The sequence below is a fragment of the Neodiprion pinetum genome, chromosome 6 (assembly GCF_021155775.2).
Source record: "Neodiprion pinetum isolate iyNeoPine1 chromosome 6, iyNeoPine1.2, whole genome shotgun sequence".
Classification (NCBI taxonomy): domain Eukaryota; kingdom Metazoa; phylum Arthropoda; class Insecta; order Hymenoptera; family Diprionidae; genus Neodiprion; species Neodiprion pinetum.
The window spans coordinates 6,104,747-6,124,913 of record NC_060237.1 but is presented as its reverse complement, the minus strand read 5'-3'; the positions used below and the strand labels follow the sequence as shown (position 1 = coordinate 6,124,913).

Below are 20,167 nucleotides of genomic sequence, written 5' to 3'. Positions count from 1 at the left end.
CGTTTCGGGCGGTTGAGATTGTCGTTCTACCCGTCAACCGTGGCTGTTGAGGTAGTCAAGCCCAATTAGCATACACGCCTGGGGCAATCGCTGGCATACCTATTGTCTGTAACACGAGCCTCGATACACACGACACGGGTAAATGCAGGTACGTACGTACGTCCCGCCCGTATAAGTACGTCCAAGTAAACCGAGTGCGGCCATGCCGCAGCGATAGGCGGCCCCGGAGCCGTATGTCCTCCATGTCCTCATCAAATTTGCCGTATCTGGGATATAGACGAGCACTCTCCCGACCCAAGAACGATAATTCGGTCGTACACCGCCCGTTCGGTTGGATGTTACGGACTGTTAACCGGTATTATCGGACAAGGTGTCTCCGCCTACGTTAGCCCTGGTATCCAGGCTCGTTACGCCACGCGAGTGTCATATCCAGGCTTGAAACCCTGCGGCGAACATTCGATAAATGTTTACAGAACTTTTCGGTTCACCGTGTCGATGGACACGGTGTGTTTTATTTTTTTTTCTTCAAACATACCGCCGGTCGAATGACTTACGTCGTATCACTTTTTCCACGTATCGTTCATTGTTGCAGCTTGTTGTTGGCACCGCGTTCCAATGGAAAGCATCAAAGGGATTCGGCCGGTGCTTTCTCTTTGAAACGCCCGCCCTTTGCAGCTGGTATAATAAACTGTAAACCCGGTTAATACGTAGCGGGCCAGAAATAAGGGAACGGTGCGTGGATAGCGGATTCGAAGAATCTTTGTACCAGCGTCGGCTCTTTCGATTGCTAATTCCAATTCTGTACGATGATGTCTCTTTTGGAAAAACTAGCGTTGCGGTCGAATTAGTATTGTACTTAATTGTACAGAAATGCGCGAAGCGTAGATTATGGGTAGGTACGAGGAAATTGATCGTTCGAATGTAAAGAACCTGGAGTACATTGTATCACCGTCATTCACGTCGTATCTTTATTCAATAAACACCTAACCACTATATCCACTCATACCCTATTATGTACAACACAGTATTTTTTAAAATAATCTTTAACCAAGTCTTATCTTTATATACATAAAAATGTATATGTATGTACGTGTATGTGTAATTCTTGTAAACATATTTATATGTAACACACTCATACACCGGTGGAATCACAATAATACCAACCTCTTTGGGATATCATCCTGGACCCTGGAGGATAATGGCGGCAGGTTCGGTGCCCCTCGAGTAATTTGGGGAGAGCCCGTTTATCTAGTAACCTCGGGAGATGGTTGATTGCGCGAAGGGTAATTCGGCGTCAAGGAATTTCCCGGATATAATAATCACCGTCAGGGATAACGGTAAAAAATTTATCGAGAGAAAATTAAGGGTCGCCGAAGAGGGCGCCGGAGGTTCCTGCTGGAGGCGGCCGCTGCTCGCCGCCAGCGTCGACGTCACTTCCGTTTTTCTCGCTCGTGCCGCCGAGATCCCGGGCAGGGTGGAAAGACAGACGAGACTCAGGCTTGAGCCTGGAAAGTGGCCGCGTTCGAGTCGCAGCGTCAACCCCAGGCGTGTCGTTGATAGCTGAAGAGGCTGACCTCCGACGTCCATGGGGAGCGTCACATCCGGCGTCAGGTTTCGCGTCAGCGCCGACGGAACCTGGAAAATACGGGATTCGACGCTGGAGAGATAATAAATTGGATGGGTGCTGATCCGGGGGATCTAATCCCTTCGCTTTCTATTTTCGCGACGTCTTCCCTCTCCGTTGTACCAATTTATACCAGTTTCTGCAATGATCGTAAGATCGGGAAGATCGTGCGAAAATGAATCACTCCACCCGGGCGTGTGAGCTCGAGAGACGATTCGTTAGTTTCTTTTGGGTCGTAATTCGCGACGCCTGCTCGCAGGGGATTTATTTTCACAATTCTTGGAGTTTTCAACGATTTTAGACAATCGTCAAATTTTCCGTGACAAGTAAAATCACGCTGCGAATCAAATTGAATATTTCATGTTCTTCTGAAAATCGGTACTCGGACGATATTGGAAGCGAACGCGTGTTTCATCGAAGACTGAACAAACCGGCCGACGATGAATAAACTATTCAAGGTTCGATTCGGCTCTTATTTACGTCGGGATGAAATCCTCCGTCTGATACGTTCGGAGAAGTGGAAAACGTCGGGAGAATAACCGTTCGACGCACCTGCTTGTCGTTGAGGATGAAGGTCAGGTTGGCAGGAGGGTAGCCGGGGGCGGAGGTGCACTCTGCCTGGAGCAGTTCGCCGAGGTCGTAGGTCGGCCTAACGCCCTCGAGGACGGGATCCCTCTTGGGCACGACGGCGACGCTCATATTGGCCGTTTTTTCTTTGATGAGGAATTGGGGTCCTTCGGTCGAGACTTCGCACATGTAGGATCCGGCGAGGTTGACCCCTTCTGGAACGGTGGAATTCGCTCGGTTATTCGGCTGCACCGTCCTCACCTTATGCACGTCTTCCCCAGGGTGGGGGGGGGGGGGGGGGTCGGTCAGGGGAATTAGACAGTCCGGTCGAAATGGTTCTGAATTAAAAATATTCGGTACAGAAGTGAAATCTGAAGTCGTTTTTGCGATGCGCGGACGGCGTTTCGAGAAAACGGCAAGATTTGAAGTTTTTTTTCATTTTCCTCAAAAACTGCTATCGATGGATGAAAAATGACACGATCAACGTGTAGAGCGGTATATTTTACATCGAATTATTTTCTCATATGTCGGAAATGGAGTCGGGTTAAAAAATTTTACTTAGCGAGGACATCTGGGGGAATTTTGATAAAAAAATATCTTCTTTCCTAATTTGTCAATCCGAATCCGTTTCCGACATACGAGGACATAATTCGATGTAAATTTTACCGCCCTACACGACGGTCAAACAATTTTTCATCTATCGATATTAATCTGTGATGAAAACGCGAAAAAAATGTCAAATTGTTTTCTGTTCTCTCGAAACGTCGGTTATACAGCCCAAAAACTGACATCAGACTTGCGTTCCCGAAGGTATTTTTCCTCTATACCCGATAATGCAGCCGTATACCCGAATATATTTAACTCAGACCTATTTCTAACAGACTAGAAAGACTAGCACTCATGGAATTGGTGATGCACCTGGCGCGTCACACCTTCGAGCGTGCAAAAGGTGCGTGTGCGTAATGCACCCTTCCGTAGGTACGTATAATAAATATGCATGCATGTACGGAGACGCGGGCGGTATGGTGCGTCAAAGAGAGTGGGAGAGAGAGAGAACACTCACCTTCCTGCCCCAGGAGAGTAATTTGCTCGGCGTCGGATCGCTCGAGGTCGACTTTTACCTCCAAGAGGGGGAAAGCCTGTCCGGGTGGCTGGGCCCCAGGCCTGTAGCGGAAAAATTCAAAGTCGTTTCTGTACCACTTCACCGAGTAGAGCCCCGCCCCTTCCAAGTCGTATTCGCACCGTAGCGCGACCTTTGCCGATCTCGGATCGACGAACAGCGGTACGTCCAGCCTCGTCAGCTCCAGAGCTTCGACGCCACCTGCAACCAACCCCCGAGATGCAAGATCGGTGAGAATAAACGCAGGCTTCGGACGAGCGGGCGTTTCGCGTCCTTTCAATATTCCTCCTCTTCCTCGCTCTCCTGTTACTAGGAAATTATAAATACGTATATACGGCTGATTTCGCTACCCTTTGACGTTTCCATTTCTGGAATAATTTGCAGGCATCGCGGTACGAATAAGAAGTTTATTTCCCGCATGCTGTGGATTAAACACTGAATTCTTGTTGCGGCTCGACTGCGGCGAGTTGTAACACGACTAATTAGTACTCTTTCAAAACCCAGAGCAGCCCGCCTCTGTAGGTTCGTAATTATTGCGAAGGTAAGCCCCCTCCCCCAACCCTTCCATCCCGTCTCACCCTCACTGTAAAATCCCGCGGGGTACGGAAATTGAAAATTTTTACCTACGTGCAACAAACGTAACGCGTACGAAATCATTTCGCTCAATCAGCCAAGCGGATTCAATTCGTTTCGGTTAAACTTTCGCCATACGTCGCAGTACGTTACTTCCGGTAATCCTGCAGCGGTTTTCGTATTTCCGTATTTATTTTTTTTTTGTTTTTCTTTTATTTTATTTGTTTTTTATTTTTTTCATCCGGCACACGACTCGCGATGTTTCATCGGCTCGTTTAGTTCGAAGAAAATACCGTGTAAGTATGGGATAAAAGCTTCGTTAACCCGATTACAAGCTCGGTTGTCTGTGGCACTGCTTTGGTAGTTACTGAAATGAGCTACTTCCGTTCCGACTTCTTATATTCTGCTCCGTCGTCTCTCGAAGCCGCGGATGACATCGTCGTGCTCTCGTTACGTTAGTCACATTACGTCAAGGTAACGTTTCTGGAATTGAATAATCGATCTGGAAAGACAGACGTGATCGTTTTTCAACGGTTTTCATGCTTTCATTTCATTTTTCTTCTTTCCTATTTCCCTAAACTTCGATCAATCGAAACCTTCATCAAAATTTTTCAGCCTTTGAAACGTCTCCCTTATTTCTTTCGGGGATTTGGCCGCCGAGTAAAATGACGCACGGTTTTTTACACGGATGATCCGATATTCGCGATGAAACGTTGCTGATCGAAGAAAAAAAAAAACCAAAAAATGAAAAAAAGAAAGAAAGCGTCTCTCCGAACTGAAAGCACGTTTTATCGCACAACGTATGTTCGTTTTTCAACATTTTTACACGCGTTCGCATTTTTGTTTAGCCGTATTATATACACCGATATAATTGTACAAAATAAATTTAACATTCTGAATTCTAAATTACGAAAAAAAAAAAAAAATAAAATAAATACTAAAACACAAACTGTTAAACTATCTCATCAAATTTCCCGTACAACATTTTTCCGAATTTTTCCCCATTGTAGCTTTCATCATCGATTCCGTTAAGCTGGAATTAACGGTACGTACGACATGCAGCAAACGCGCAAAACTAGCAACGGTTAGGGGAGGCATGCGGATACTGCACAAAGGGTGATTCCGATGCAGTTGCATCTGTGGATTAAAGTCATTACCCAGTCGGTCGTTTGGAGCATTAGAACCGGCATCGCGTTTCCATAACGGTATAAAATTTGGTTTCAAATGCAGCGAACTAGGATTGAATTCCGCGTGATCCTTTTTCTCCCGATGGGAAGGGGGGAAGGGGGAAGGGGAAAGGTGGGATATATACCTAATCGAATCCTATTATCCCCCGTGTGTCAACGGTTTAAAAACTGCGCCCGCACACGTATGAGGTACGTATATTATATTATATATATATATATATATATTGCGTATAATATTGCTGAACCGGACTGAATTTCTATACGGTAAAATGACGAATACGTTTTCGCCGGTGCATCGAGATGACGTTAAACCGCGTCGCCATTGAAAATCCGGGTCCGCGTTTGCTCACCCCTACGGATCTGCATAGAATAATGCGCCTGCAGCGGCAGGACGGTGCAATATTCATGCAGTCCTGGCTCTGGAACATTCGTGAATTCCTGCAGCAAGCGGAGAGACTCGCTCCTAGCTGCACAGGATCGGTAGAGTTATATGTCGCGCGTCTATCAGCCGCGGGGGTCGACGGAGGGTGAAGGGTGAAGGGGTTGGGGGAGCGATGCGGCCATTGTACGTGTTCTCCGACTCTCGGTTCTCCACTCGCAACTCGCTTCGCCCTCTCGCCGTCCTACGATGGTTCGACCACTCGCCTCTCCCCTCCCATCCCCCTCCGTGGACAAGGCATGTTAATTAGTCCAGTAATTATTAAACTAATTGCTGGCCTAATTGGCTCACTCGATCCACAGCCCGCGCTGGAGCGATAAATCCCCTTACTTCTCTCGACCGTCCCCCTGGAGGCCTGCGTGTGCAGCTTCTTCTCTTACGGCGTTCTCGTTTTCCCGCGGTTTTATTTAATTTTTTTATTATTTTACGTGCTCTATTCTTTTTTATTCTTTTCCTCCCATCCATCCCCCCTCCCCGCTTTTTACCCCCGAACTACCCTCGGGCAGTCGGAGCGACGGACTAGCCGATGCGTATGCGCCTGTACAATATGTATGTACACAGCTTAAGAGATAAAGTTGAAGAAAAAAGATTTATTATACGTGGCAAACAAGGGTTTAGAGGCGCGGCTGAAGGCGATTCTCCTGAAATTAATCAAACTAACACCGTGCACCTGGTTTTTCGTACGATCATTCTCAAATTTCAACTCAATAGAACTCTGTTGTTAAATTCAGAGTGATCGTATTATTCGATGAATTTACTTCTCACCTTTCTTCTCTTTAATATTATACAACTCGCCGAAACCGTATCGTTTGTCCAATTTTATCGAATAATATCTCATTTCATGTTGAACAATTATGGATATTCGTCGAATAATCTTACATGGAATGTTGATAACTGCGCCAATAATTTTTGGCTTATAACATTTTTAATTTGTATAAAAACGGTCATTTTTTTTTTTTTTTTTCTTCTTTGTTATACTTTCCGTTCTTCGTCAACTTGGCAGTTGAGGTGATTAATATCATCACTCACTGTTCGACGATTTGTTTGCAGCATTTACTTGCAGGCGGAACAAGTTTCTACGGTTCATTGAAATTCGAACAAGTTATCTGTAACTGACGTCGTATGCCGTAAACATGTTGACAACTGGATACTTAATTATAAACTTAATTAATTATAAATCATTTTTATAACCGAAGAATATTGTATCTATAAAATTTACCCTATCAATTTCGACTCGTCTTTGAACCTCTGCTTTATCATTTTTTCGTACCCGATGAACTTTTTTTTTAACGTCAAAGTAGCATATTTTTATACTTTTCTTTCTTTTTTTTACCGGATTCTTTTTAGTCAATGAATCCCTGCAATTTGTTACCCGCAACATTTTTACATATATATACATCAAACAAGAATTACACACACGAAGCAAAAGGTATAATAAGGTGAAAAATTAACTTTTCACCCTTCATACCTATCAAAGCTAAAACGCACTGAGGTTAAAATTGAACCCAGCGAAATTTCATACGATCTCTTTTCATCGTTCAATTCTTCTGCCTTTTTCTGCCCACCTTTCATCCTCCTTTGCTCTCGTCGATTAAAGTCATGTGCCGTTAAATTTGCAACGGAAGCTGTAATTTCCTGCGGTATCAGCGCTCTCTCGGCTGGATTCTGCTGGTTATTATGTACGCGGGCAGTCACATATTTTTTATAATTTTACACACACTCACGCACACACATATATATACAGGGTGAGCCGAAAAACAGCCGTACCAATTTAAAAGACGAACAAAATCGGAAATTGGAAGAATAATCCTATAGTTTCACGTTTGAAAATCCGAAAAATCTTTCCTTACTTGCTGAGATACATGCTTTTGAAAAATGGTTTTTGAAAGAGTCGCTGGGAGGTTGAAAAAAGATTAGTATCAAAGAACGTTGAATTCAATTTTCGTCTGAAACTATGATTTAAAGATTAATTTATATTCTCTCAATTAAGGATAATGTTTGTTTTTCTCTCATTCTTCTTATTTTTCATATTCCAAAATTGCGAATAATTCATACATAATTGCCTAATATTAAAAAAATTCGCTTCTATCCCGTCTCGAAAAATCTCGCAAATGTTCGTTTTATCCGTCCGGTGGTTCGTCGTTCCCGATTGAATTTTGATTAATTGTTGTCTAGCATGCCAATTTTTGAATAACTTCGCGACATCGTACAGCCGACTTTTTTGATAATGTCCCGAAAACAGAATTTTAACCCGAAAGCTCGCGTTTTGACTCATACATTACAAGAATCGTTTCATGTCGTGTAAAAAGAATAAAGAAGAATTGCTGAAACACCAGAGTCAAATTTCGAATCAAAATTTAAGATGAAAATTAAGTTGATCATTCTTTAATATTAATATTTGTCTTGATATTTCCAGCGACTTTTTCAAGACCCGTTTATCAAAAGCGTGTATCTCAGCAAGGAATAAAGATTTTTCGGATTTTCAAACGCGAAACGAAAGTTTTATCCTTTAAACGCGTTTTTCAAATCAAATATCTTTAAAAAAAAATCAGCTCAAATATTTGTTTGGCTAGCTCGTGACCCATTTCGGAGTCCCCCGACCCCTTTTGCGATTCTTTGAACGAGTGAGATTTACATTTACTTCCAACGTTTCATGCAGGCTAATTTGTCTTCGAGAGATACGCAGAAGTGAACGAATTACGAAAAGCACAGATTTAAACTTAAATTATACGGACAGAACCGGCCCTTGACGCGAGGCTTTCGTATAAATATATAAGGCATCTCGATTCTCCTCGGGGTAATTAATTGCTTTCTCGAACAAGTATTATACACGAATTATATATGCGATATACATATACACACACATACATACGTACATACTTATCACTGGAGACCGCCTATATTTTTTTCAACCGCGATCTCTGCGAAACTCCGGAAAGTATATACCGAGCGATAAGAATTTAAACGCGGCAAGAAAGAACGAATTAAACGCGGGAACGGGAGAGATAAACTCTCCTCCGGCCATCAATTTTTCAAAACTCCGAAGGAAGTAAAGACGGTGTGTTATACAATACGGGTTACACCAATTTACGTATAACTTATATCGTGTACATAACAAGGGATCGTCTGGAAGTAATCGCGCGTGTATTATATCACACCTACATCAAGTGTGTTCTTGATCGGTGAATTATAATAATTGGATCGGTTGTAAAAACACACGCGCGTGTGAAACAACGTTCGAATATTAGTTGTTGTCTTTCGTTTCTTATTTTTTTCTTCCTTCCCGTTATCGAATCGTCGTTACATCGTGCCCGCGTAAAATGTTCGTTAACAAGATTCGCCGAGGCATGCGGATCGCGATCAGGGTTCGCCGAGCGAAGTTGTATACAACAACTCGTATACCGCAAGGAGAATGGAAGCAGCCTACGGCAAATTCGTCGTTATTCCTTTCTTTCTATACGCAGACCGCATACACGCGGAAAAAGCACAATAAGGGCAAAAGCTCGGCGGGCTGCAGGCTTCAAGATGTGTAGTAAATAATCCGTCGTCGCGCGGTTCGGACGATTATCGCTGCGGGTAGGTTTGATTACGGAGGGAAAGAAGGCGGATGGCGCACAATTTCAAGAGAGCGAAGCGACGCCTCGTTCTCCGCGTCGCGACGCTCGGCTTTCTTATTTTCCCCGCCTTTTGTCGAGCCTTGTGTATACCGAAAACGCGCGGTGCACCGCGCGGACAAGAATTAGAAGAATAAGAAGAATAAGAAGAGGAATAAGAATGAAAGCAGCATTCCTCTAATGGCACGGCCAATCTAACCAATTGCCGAGAGAGCGCCGTTTCACCCGGGCTTATCCAAAGCTTCTTTCTCTCTTCTCTACGCACTTGTGTGCGTAGTGGGTATAATTCCTCGTACGCGCAAAGACGTCGCGACGCGACGCTACTTCGGCCAATTGACACCTCGACCTCGCGCCCACATCGTATCGCTCGCTTCTCGTTTTGTCCTCCCTCTTCCAGGGCGACGTCTTCAACCTCTTCGCTGAGCAAACAGCATCGAGGATCGAGCCTCTCTCGGCAAGAACCGCGGCATTCGGAGGCTGCGGAGTTGTTAATTCGACTAACTAGACCTAACTCGAATCGTCTGGTCGCTCTCGGATCTGCAGGCACTCCGCTCTCTCTCTCTCTCTCTCTCTCTCTATCTATTCACGACTCGTTCACCCGGTCATTTTTTCGATTATATTACGTGCAATGCTCCAGATGCGGGAAAAATAATTATCCACCGCCTTTTACTTGACCCCCTGCCGCCATCTTGAATCTCGATAACGTCCCCCCCTCTAAACTGCTCGGGGATTTTAATGAAGCTTTATATGCGAAGACTCTTGCATGCCTCTTGTACGATACGTATATTATATTATGCGTATACTCGAGGAAAAGTTTTTCAACTCGGACTCGATGTTAGAATTAACCTTTTAACGGCCAAGCCTCTTTCACGTTAAAAAATATCATTTTTCTCAATCTCTTCAAATTTTTTTCAATCACACTCATTTCGATCGATCGTTTTTCAATTTTCGTGCCTGAATAACAAGTTTTTCGAATGATGTTATCCGGTTAAACCTTTCTTTAGAGCGCGTTACTGTTTAGCAAATTATTTCACGATTTTTAACTTGAAATTGAAGAAGATATTTTAAATGATAGCTGTTTCCCCATTGTAGCAGACATGCTACGATGGTAGTCAAAGGGTTAATGTTGCTTCCATATTGTAACAGCGAAAATTGTGAAACCTTCGGCGAAATGTATAAAATGATATTGTACTCTTCGATTTCTCGTCGAATATTTTAACAAGATTAACGAACGGTCAGGAACATATGTCCGTATAATATCAAAGTGAGAAAAAGAAAAGAAACACAGATTTTCTGGACAATTCATGCGGTAATTTTTCTGCTTCAGCGTAAATGAATTTGGCATTATTTGTACAATTTGTACATTGAAAGGGTTCCTCCGACTCTGAGGCAAACCCGGTGGTTATAAACTAGCTAAAAGTTCTCGCTGCTGTCTTTCACGATTATCAAACTCTCAAACTGATCCAAATCGAGAAAATCGTTGTTTCAAATGCAAGGCTCCAGTCTTGTCTCGAAGATTGGAAAAAGCTGAGATTCGTCGGAATCGGGATCGAGTGGCCGGCAAGAAGTCGCAGACAGCGAACACCCTTAATTTTCATTCATTGTACATTGTATACCTCGTTCCTACAACGTGGGGGGGCGGCGGCGGTCCCACTTTAAAAATGAAATAATGCCTGCGTATACAGCAATCGACTCTTTCTTTCAGGCTCGAGTGGATAAGGCTGCTGTTGGGATCTCGAGGAGTTGTGTATAAAAGCGTAAATACGTATTATATACTTACGTAGGTATCGTGTACAAGGTATAAGGTACCTATAACAAGTATCGGATTATACCTCGAGATCTGAATGGTCTCGAAAGGAATTACATATTATTGACGAAAGAAAATACTCCGATCGTAACAATGATTTCTCTCGCTCGCTTTTATAATATCATGTATATGTATCCGTGCATCTGCTCCGCGAGTATACCTATACAGGTATAGGTATTTATATTACGCGTTGGAACGGGCACTGTAACGATGCTCGTATTATCGAGCTTTTCGCCCTGTGCTCGGGATCGGTTGATTTTTGCAGAACCGTTTTTACAACCCGCGTTGTACCCTGCCTAGGTTTAATTGGTCGAGAATCCGGCGCGATGTTGGAACGCCCGGAGAACGGGGGAAAACTATCTCGACGATTATTTCCGATGCACTTGAACCGAATCGGCGGCACTCCTTTGCATAATCCGCAGCCTGTTATACGTAAAGTATATACCTATGCATACACGTATACACATATGCGCGTATAGACGTGTGAGGAAGTGCAGATTTTGTACGGTTATGTATACCTGTAGATCAATACAGTTGTGCTTTTCATCCAATGACCGAAACTTGTTGTTAGCGTTATTAGTTTTATCATGCACTTCGCTGATATTTATTATTATTGTCACTTTGTTATAAGCCAGCTGAGATAATTTGTTAATTGTAAATTTTCAAGCACGCTCTCCTGACTCGATCCAGTGAGTGTGAGTTATTTCGTTACACTTCCGGCTCCGCTGCCAACCGTTTCAACGCAGTGTAAACAGATTCGGTGCAGCTAGCTGTGAGAAATTTAGTACCAAAAATCTTTTGGCCCGGTGAAAGCGAAACACCCCTTGCAATAATTTCAACCAACATACCGAGATGTTAATTTTGTTTTTTTTTTTTTTTTCTCGTTTTTCGCAATCATTATAGCAATCGAATATTATTAGCCGGTCGAAAACCGATCTACGCTTGGCGATATTGCCGATATTCGAACGGTACGCAAATGTGTATTTTTGCACGGAAAAAAGTAATTCGTTGGACCAGTAAATTTTAGCTGTCGAGGTAAAAATTTTCGCAAAGGTTTTGCAAGAATAGTCAATGCGGCAAACCCGTAAGCTAAACTCGCAAAATCCCAGCTGTTGCAAACAAATATTTTCTCGCTGCGACCGTATTGAAAATGAAAATTTTCCGCTCCAGCAAGTAATTTTTTATCCTTGTGTAATCAAAGGACATCGATGAAACCCGTATAATACCCGGTTACAGTTGGTTATCGAATCATGGTAAGCCTCAAATCGAGAAACCGGAAGTAACAAGCGTGGTTAACCGGGCGTGAATCCGATTATGCGTGTACATCATGCAAATGTCGGTACAGGCAGAGGTATTAGGTATACAGATATAAAGTGTAGGATGGGGCATATATTCGCTGCAGGGTGTCCCGTTCACGCGGCGATTTCCATCATCGTCAAATTTTCTGCCAACTTCCGGAATCCGGACACCGAACTCCGTGCAGCCGCATCTTTTAACATGTAACATATGTTATACGCGCAACGTAAATTGGAATTAATATCTCATAAATCGATAACCCTCGTACAACACCGCACAAATCTCGATTCGTCATAGCTGATTTTCTGGCTGTTTCATTTACCTAAACGAATCCCTCTCATCGTGCAGCAGCAGTAGAAAAAGACGCCAGCAGCGGCAAGTAGTGCGAGTCGCGGCATGATCGGCCGCTCAGACGCGGCCGGCTGCATATCTCCGATTTCTCGTCGCGAAAATCGGCCGGTTTTACCAAAAAAGTCGAATCTCTTGACCCGACTTCCTTGTGCAAAGAAAAAAAATAATACAGAATAAACGAAACAGCACTGTACGGTAACCGACGTGTGGTAGAAATTTCACTCGCGTACGGTATATTATTACAATAATAATATATGTATATACATATATATGTATTCCAATCTCACAATAATAAAACCGGCCGGCGAGATCGGCGGCGATCGGCGATCCGCGGCGGTTTCACCACCGCTCGGTTATTCATCCGATCGCGTTTTTAACTCGAATCGAAAACAATTCTACCGAACAATTACCGCGTTCCGGGCGGTGTTTCACTGTACTTTAACGGCACAATAATGATAAAAAAAAATTGAAATTATTCCAGTACCGATTGACTGCCATGCAGGCTAATAACGGCAGCGCGACCTTCTCCGGCGATTGACAACAACGGACAGCAGAAGTTCCTTGGCGGGATCCGCGAACGCCGCCACTCCCACTCGCGCATGCCCCCCTCCCTCCCCTTGCAAGCTCCACCACCTCCCCCACCCCCGACACACCGAGCACGTGGCCGGCGGGGACGGCGGGGTCGTAAACCAATTAATTCTAGTATTAAGAGGGAGCGGGGGTGGCAGCGACCGACTTGACCGGTTGGATTCTGCAGTGTTCGACACGGGTGTTGCAGAACGCGCTTTTTGATTGTTCTCGTTTTGTGAAATCTACCTACGGTGTTACTTGGGAGAAGGGGCAGGAGGGGTTGGTGCGGAATTCGCGCCGTGCCTTGTACGATTTTTCGTAATACGATTCGATTTTTAAAAATTCTGGAATCGAGCCGCTTTTCGATGTTCCAACTACCACCTTGATTACGGTTTAGACGCTTACGATACTTGGAAATCATTTGTCTCATGTTCGTGGAGGGGTGTTGCGAACTTACCTCGCGGCTTCTCGAACACGCGGATTGCTTCAGATGTTTTTCACAGATCGTTGATTTCTTTAATTATGGAACATCTAATTTTAACCAGGTGAATTGTGCCTTGTCGTATGACTTTTCACGTTACGGGGAGAAAAGTTTGACGGTTTATACACAGATTTGTGATTAAAGACAGTGATTTGTTATACGGGCGAATTTCTGGTATTTAGTTTAGGCTGGCTTGGAATGTTGCAGGTCTTTTTAGATAATCTGCTGTGTTACTTGTTATCAAGATGATACAGCAATTTCAAACCGAGGAACGAAAGCGAATTATTCGTGGAATTCGAAACGGTTGCGTTTGACATAGTCCTGGCTTTTATATGCTGACACAGTATAGGTACGGCATACGAAGAATTGACGAATGTTCGACGCTGATGAATAGATGAATTATGCCGTTTCTCGACTAATTGTAAGCCGGTTGTTTATCCATTCTCCACGTAAAGTTATTCCTTCGCATAATGCGTCAAACAGATGAGTGGCTTATAATTGTAAATTAGCGTTCCACTAATATACTGTTACAAAGGGGAAAATTAAGAAAGGAAAAGGATTTATTTTGTGACGAAGCTCTCCCTTTAAAGTCTCGAGATAGACTGTTTTTACAATAATGTTGGTTGACGCAGCAACCTTATTCTTTTGAAAGACATAAGAGGTTTATAAACGTCTTTTATCTATGATGACTACTAGATCATTAAAAAGGGGAAAAAACGGGTGATTTCACCCTTTGTAACAATACCATAAAGCACTTAATTGGGAGACGAATGTCGCATTAAGGATAAAACACCCATGCAGGGTCTGATATTACGTGTAAACAGAAATTTTTTCAGACAATCTGCAATCCGTCTACAAATTGCAAAAAGTGTAACATGAAAATCCGAAATTATTCTTTCGTGCACTGTCAGAAAATTCACGGTGCCAATAAAAGCTCACACCGATTAACTTAAAATTAAACATCACCGGTGTAAATCGTTCTATTCTTGACACCAAGTTGTCTTGAAATCAAAACCAAACCAGCGTGGACTTCTACAGAATATTTTCGGTGCTATATTTAACATCGCATTTCCAACAGTGTTCAATTTGCGAAAATAGGCGACGAAGTTAAACTCTTGGAGAGCTTACGCGCCCGGGGCAAGGAACCAAGGGAAAACTCTTGAACCCTCGGTGGCAGCGGCGTCTAGGTCATTAAGCACGGTTCGCGGTGTTTCTGGTTCTCTAATTTCTGCGGGGCGTTTGCTCTGACTTAAGGATTCGAATTAGTGTAACGCGCAGGGATCCCGAGGCGTTTTACCGAGCCGCTTTTTACCGATCGTCAGAACTGTACACGATGTTGTCCGAGAATTATCGGGAATACTCTTTGAAACTTGCCACTTGACGCCGACAAATAGGCAACCAACGCTACATCTGGAACATGTGGGAATACGAAACGTGGTATCGGTTGCCTATGTGCAGGCGTCGAGTGGCAAGTTTCACGGAAAACTGCCAGCGAGTATTTTCGCTGCTCTTATCGATGCCTACCGTAGAATTTATAAGAATTTATACCTTGTGTAAAATGTCCGGTATCAATAATGGGGAGAATAATTGACAATTTATAAACGCAATTGTGGATGAGCGCGGATCCGTCCTCCGGCACAAACTCGAAAAGTCCCGAGGCGTATCGCAGCTTCGGTGACATTTTGCGGCTTGAACTTACACACAAGGATACTCGACGGCGAGGGGTGGAGCTTTCAAATAATTTGGGAATCTCTGGGATGGGGTTGAGGGAGGGAAGGGACGAACGGTTAAACGGAGAGAGTAGAGAAAGGTCAATCCGAAGGAAAACCCGCGGAATTCGTTTATCAGCTGAAGGCGTTTTGCGATTCTTCGCCCGTGCCAGATAAAAGATACCGCAAAAGTCTGTTTGTTTCTTTTTTTTTTTTTGGGGGGGGGGGATTTAGACGTTTACTCATCCGCCTGTCACTCCGAGACTTATTGTTAGACAGACGATTTTCTTTTACCGTTTTCAATACCGCGACGCCTCTAGTTGCGCTCGAAAATTGAAGAATTTGAAGAAGAAAAATGGAGAATGATCGAATACAGCTTCCGATTGTGCATTTCGGTGAAACAAGATCTGGTCGGGCAAGGTCTAACGATGAGCCTGTCGTCATTGGCATAATCGTAATTATTTTTCCCCGTGTACAGTGTGACGTAAATAAAAGCGGAAGATGAAAAACGGTTGAATACCGAAACGGATTTGACTCGAGTGTCTCTCGCTTATGTGTCGTGGAAGTTTGCCGTCGAGAATTTTCTTCTTTTTTTTTTGTTTCTCTTCATTTTGACTTTGCTAAAATTAGGTGGCGACGCTAATGGAAAAAAGTGGTCAGGAGAAAATGAAAAAGTTAGCTCATTCTTGGTGCGGCAGTATTATCTTCAATGAAGTTTGCTTCACTTGGAACACGGTTTTAAGCCCCCGTTTCTACATAATTAAATTGCTTTATATACATATACTCGTCCACCCGCCGGCGAGACTTGGGTGTATAATATCGGAAAATTTTTCAGTCGTATCAACCGAAAGAGACAGGCCACGGTGATAAAAGGATGTCACAGGTGTTTTGCGGTTAACCCCATTCCGCTTTGCAGAATATCCGACCTGACGACAAAAGTTATGCCGGATGTAGACCCTTTTACGAACGTCGAGGGTTGATAATTAATACTCGGGCAAGACCTGTATTTTATACACCGTTGTATCGATATCAATTACACGGTATAAACGTGTAATACAGTTATAACCCGGATTCAATTTTCGAACCTGCTCAATTAGACAGGTGGTAAAAGGTGGAAAGCTCGGGTTTTAACCGCAGCGCGAAATCGCTAAATAAATTAGGCGCCTTGTGGTGGAAACAGCCGTTGGCTTTCAATTCTCCGCCCGAATTTCCTGCAACCCGCGTAGCGAAATTGCGTATACATCTATGATGTGGAACTCGTATGGAAATTATTTTTTCTTTGAAACCCAAACCGGTGCAGGGTATGAAAAACGATTACGTCCGTTCGTATAAATGATATCATACAAATCCTTTCGTCAGACTTTACGTTTCCTTTACTTTCTTTATTGCACATTCCTTCGAGCAATTTGTTTACATTATTCTCGAACGCGAAGCGAGCTACTTTTTTCATGAATTTACGAAATTGCTCAACCGTGATATTTAAACCTGAAGTATGCAATACGAAATTCGGGTTATCACATGCGAGTTTCTCGCTAATGAGCGTGTTGCCCGACATGGAAGTCGGCGCTGAGTAATCAGCGGAGCACCGTATGCATAGTTACACTGGCTCTGCAACAGCAATAGCAAAAAAATATAGCATCGCGTGCGTCGAATACTTTGCACCTACTGTGCGGTTGAAACTGCTCGCATAATGTTCTCACCGCGTTTATATTCATATTAGGCTGGTTATTGCCGCTTGTTTCGTTATCGTTACCATCATAGTCATCCTCGTACGGAGGTGTCGGGCCATAAATTACCCGATTTCACCGCAATTGCCTTATACTTACAAAGTGCACGAACAAGCAAGCATCGACTTGTTTAGGTAGAAAAAAAAGAAAAAAAAAAAAAACAAGATTCCGTATTCCATCTAAAAAGTTGAAAATAAATATAATCATTATCCCGAGCTGAGAACTATGATTCTTCTACTTATTTTTTTGCAAATTCACACAGTTTTCGCAATCCTGTAGAAAAACCGTAACACCCTGCAAGCACTTTAATTAATAACATCCTCTATGCAGACGACGATGCGTCGGTGGAAACAACGCGGGGTTAATCTATCCTTTTAGGTTTTCTACCGTCGGGGAATAATCCGTCTGATTGCAGAAGCGTTACTCGTCCCGGTAGTTTTGAACTCGATAGTATGCAGATCGCAGTAAGTAGACGGCGCGCCGTTATCATACGGTCCGAGGGTAAAGGTGGGCCGTCGTTATTAGTCCGACCAGGTTGAACGACCACGGTAGGATCCGCATAACGGACTCTACTCGATCGCCTAGATCAGGTGATACACAGTCGGCGTTCGTAGATCCGCGGAATCGGATAATCTCGCGAAAGCGAGGCAGCGTCGAGGCGATCGTTCGTCTCATTTTCGTAATCACTACCCTCTTTGGCTCGGACGCCGCGCGGCCCTTTTGTCCGATGCGCGGTGCGGTTTTTCCGCAACGGACGAAATTTCCGCCGGAGTTGAAGGGTTCGTAAGTGGACCACGGAGCGGTCAGTAGCCCGGCGTCCGTTAACCACGTACCAGCTGGCTTAATTAATAATTCAATAACCCGGGCGACCCCATCGACGAGGGAGTCGCACCCTCGCTCTCGCTTCGACGTCAACTGTACGCGTACATATTATACCTAGATGCGGAGAGCCGATAGGGTCAGCCTCGATTCTCGAATGGGTTCGTGGGTGGTTGTGGTTTGTAGTTCCCGTGACCCACCCAACCATCCGCCCCCGCCTCGCCTTTATGGCTTTCTCGCTCGCCCGCGGGTCGTTCGCTTGATAAAAGACGCTCGTCGTAAAAAAGAGGGCAAGGGAGAGGGAGAGGGAGAGGGTGAGGGTGGCTGCAGATCGCTATCGCGTGTTGATGCCGCTCTGCGGGCCCCGATGCACCAGGGGAAAATATATAACAAACACCCAGCCCCGTTAACTATTCCTTTAATAAATAGGTGTTTTCACGTCCAGGGGCGTCGACGGCTACAGCGTGTTTCACGTAATAAACATCTTTTTCATACTCACGCAGGGCGAGACGTAAAGCCGAGATGCGGATAAAGCCGATCGTGCGGCGATTGGCCGACATCGAAACTCGTCTAAAACGGTTTTCATTTATCGTTGGTCATCTTCTCGCGGCATGACTCAACCTAGAAACGATATCAATTCTCGCGGGATTCTAGGCCGGGAATATCATCCGCTGCAGCTGCCCGATTTTTAAACAACAGATTCCAAGTGCAAAAATTAAAAAGCAGATCATTTTTGCCGACGTTATTGTTGTACAAAAAGGATTTTTTCCTGCTCGGCAAACACCCCGTGACATTGCTCGTTCGGTAGGTTAAAGAATCGCCGGTTTGCTTCGAATTCTTTTCGAATACCGCAGTCGTTGATTGCACTTTGTGTAAGATCCTGTAGAAATTCAGCCATAACTCACGTAACCGGCCGGAGAGTTTATACGTATAGGATCGATCGAGAAACATTGTTGCATTTTCCACTCTGGCTTACAGGATCGTTTTCACGCAGGTCTCGTACGTAATAGCATTTTGTCCGCCAGTTTTAGCCATAATTCCGTACGCACATATTGCGAACACGCACGCTGCACCCTGCAGCGATGTACATCGAGTAACATAAACACAGGTATACCACCGGTATTAAAAACGTGCCGGGAGAAAACGGGACGACTCGATTTGGACTGGAATTTTTTTTTCCCCTCCGTATAAATGAATTTTCAAGTTAAACAAGGAAGTTAAACACTTCGGTACAGGTATAACTACGTGCTGCTGGGTTTGCAAAAAATAAATAATAATAATATGACCAGCAACGAAACGGTACGGCGATCGAAAGCTTAATATACCAAAGCACTAAAGTACCCACGGTGCCAATATCCATTCGATAAAGCACATACCTACCGTATGCCAGTTCGACCTGTGTGCAGGCATTCGTCAATCGAACAACGCTCACCTCTGACCTTTGTTCATGTAGGACACGAACGGTCAGAGATCGAGAGAAGGTTTCTCGCGGTGACGTGCTTGGAAAAGCATTTGCGCGTGTGTGTGTTTTTGGCACTTTACACCCACAGGTAGGCCTGCACGCTCACCTATACCTATATTATTCGAATTCATTCGAAAGTGGTAATTGTCGCGGGTGAGGAAGAGTCGCTTGATCCGGTACCCGAGGGACTTTTCTCGTTCGGTCTCCGGAAAGGAGAGAAGAGGAGAGAAAAGAGGAGCGATTCGACCGTATAGAAAAATACAGAATCCGAGGGAGAGCGATGGGTGGGAATTTGCCGCCGGTCGGAGGTCGAGGATGAGGGGGTGGGGGAGGAATGGCCGCGGAACCGAGTTGAGTGTATTTATTCTGGCGAGCGCCTAGGGGCCAATATCGCGTAACTCGATTCCGTTGTCTCTCTGTCCCTCCCCAACGTTCTCTTCCTGCATCCCTTTCACGGTCGTTCTCAACCCGGGAACCAAACCACAGGAGGAATTCTGCAGGCGTTGATAGTGCAGCCGTTGCGCCGGGTCGAAGCGTCGTGTGTCGATTGAAAGTCACCCCGTGCTCACCCTGGACGATCCGTCAAAGATCGCGATCCACGGAACGAAACAGAGTGCCAAAAACCTTTGATATCTGTAATTATTCCATGATAGTTGAACGAAGCTGTAAAATTCATGAATAGAAATGTTTCAATTCATCCGATGACTAGCGGAAAACGGTATAATAGTGGTACACGTTTCGAAAATTGCAAGTATTCCGCGCACTGTAAAATAAAATGCGGTGTGGACTTGTGTAGAATATTTTTTTGTGTCAATCCAACA

At 44.2% G+C, this 20,167-nt stretch overlaps 2 protein-coding genes across 7 annotated transcripts in view; one reads left to right on the top strand and one right to left on the bottom strand.

The window, feature by feature from the left end:
* The window catches only part of Zir (dedicator of cytokinesis), a 58,805-nt gene that overhangs the window by 26,397 nt on the left and 12,241 nt on the right, over positions 1–20,167 (top strand). Inside the window, exon 21 of one of the 3 annotated variants that reach the window (XM_046632336.2) lies at positions 593–1,169. The exons of the other annotated variants lie outside the window; for them this stretch is intronic. Within the exon in view, the coding sequence (XP_046488292.1) occupies positions 593–704 (112 nt within the window). The 3' untranslated portion in view covers positions 705–1,169. Of the gene's footprint in view, positions 1–592; positions 1,170–20,167 lie in introns of those variants that run through there. 3 annotated transcript variants of the gene reach the window in all.
* Positions 937–13,117, bottom strand: LOC124221918 (uncharacterized). 4 transcript variants are annotated; one of them, XM_069137269.1, is made up of 5 exons: positions 12,866–13,117; positions 12,550–12,719; positions 3,255–3,512; positions 2,177–2,406; positions 937–1,635 (listed from the first exon to the last, which is right to left on the bottom strand). In XM_069137269.1, exons 1-5 carry the CDS (start codon positions 12,937–12,939, stop codon positions 1,249–1,251), a joined length of 1,119 nt encoding a protein of 372 aa, XP_068993370.1. In that variant the 5' UTR covers positions 12,940–13,117; the 3' UTR covers positions 937–1,248. The 4 variants fall into 4 exon arrangements, with proteins under 4 accessions (XP_068993370.1, XP_046488303.1, XP_046488305.1 ...); XM_046632347.2 differs by having other exon boundaries at positions 13,063–13,115; XM_046632349.2 differs by having other exon boundaries at positions 12,550–12,723; positions 13,063–13,095.

Coding starts and splice junctions, on each gene's coding strand:
- LOC124221918 (XM_069137269.1), bottom strand. CDS start 12,939: ATGAATAACCGAGCGGTGGTGAAACCGCCGCGGATCGCCGATCGCCGC. Junction 12,720..12,865: donor CGCCGGCCGGTTTTATTATT/GTGAGATTGGAA, acceptor TGCACAAGGAAG/TCGGGTCAAGAGATTCGACT. Junction 3,513..12,549: donor GATGAGAGGGATTCGTTTAG/GTAAATGAAACA, acceptor GGTTGGTTGCAG/GTGGCGTCGAAGCTCTGGAG.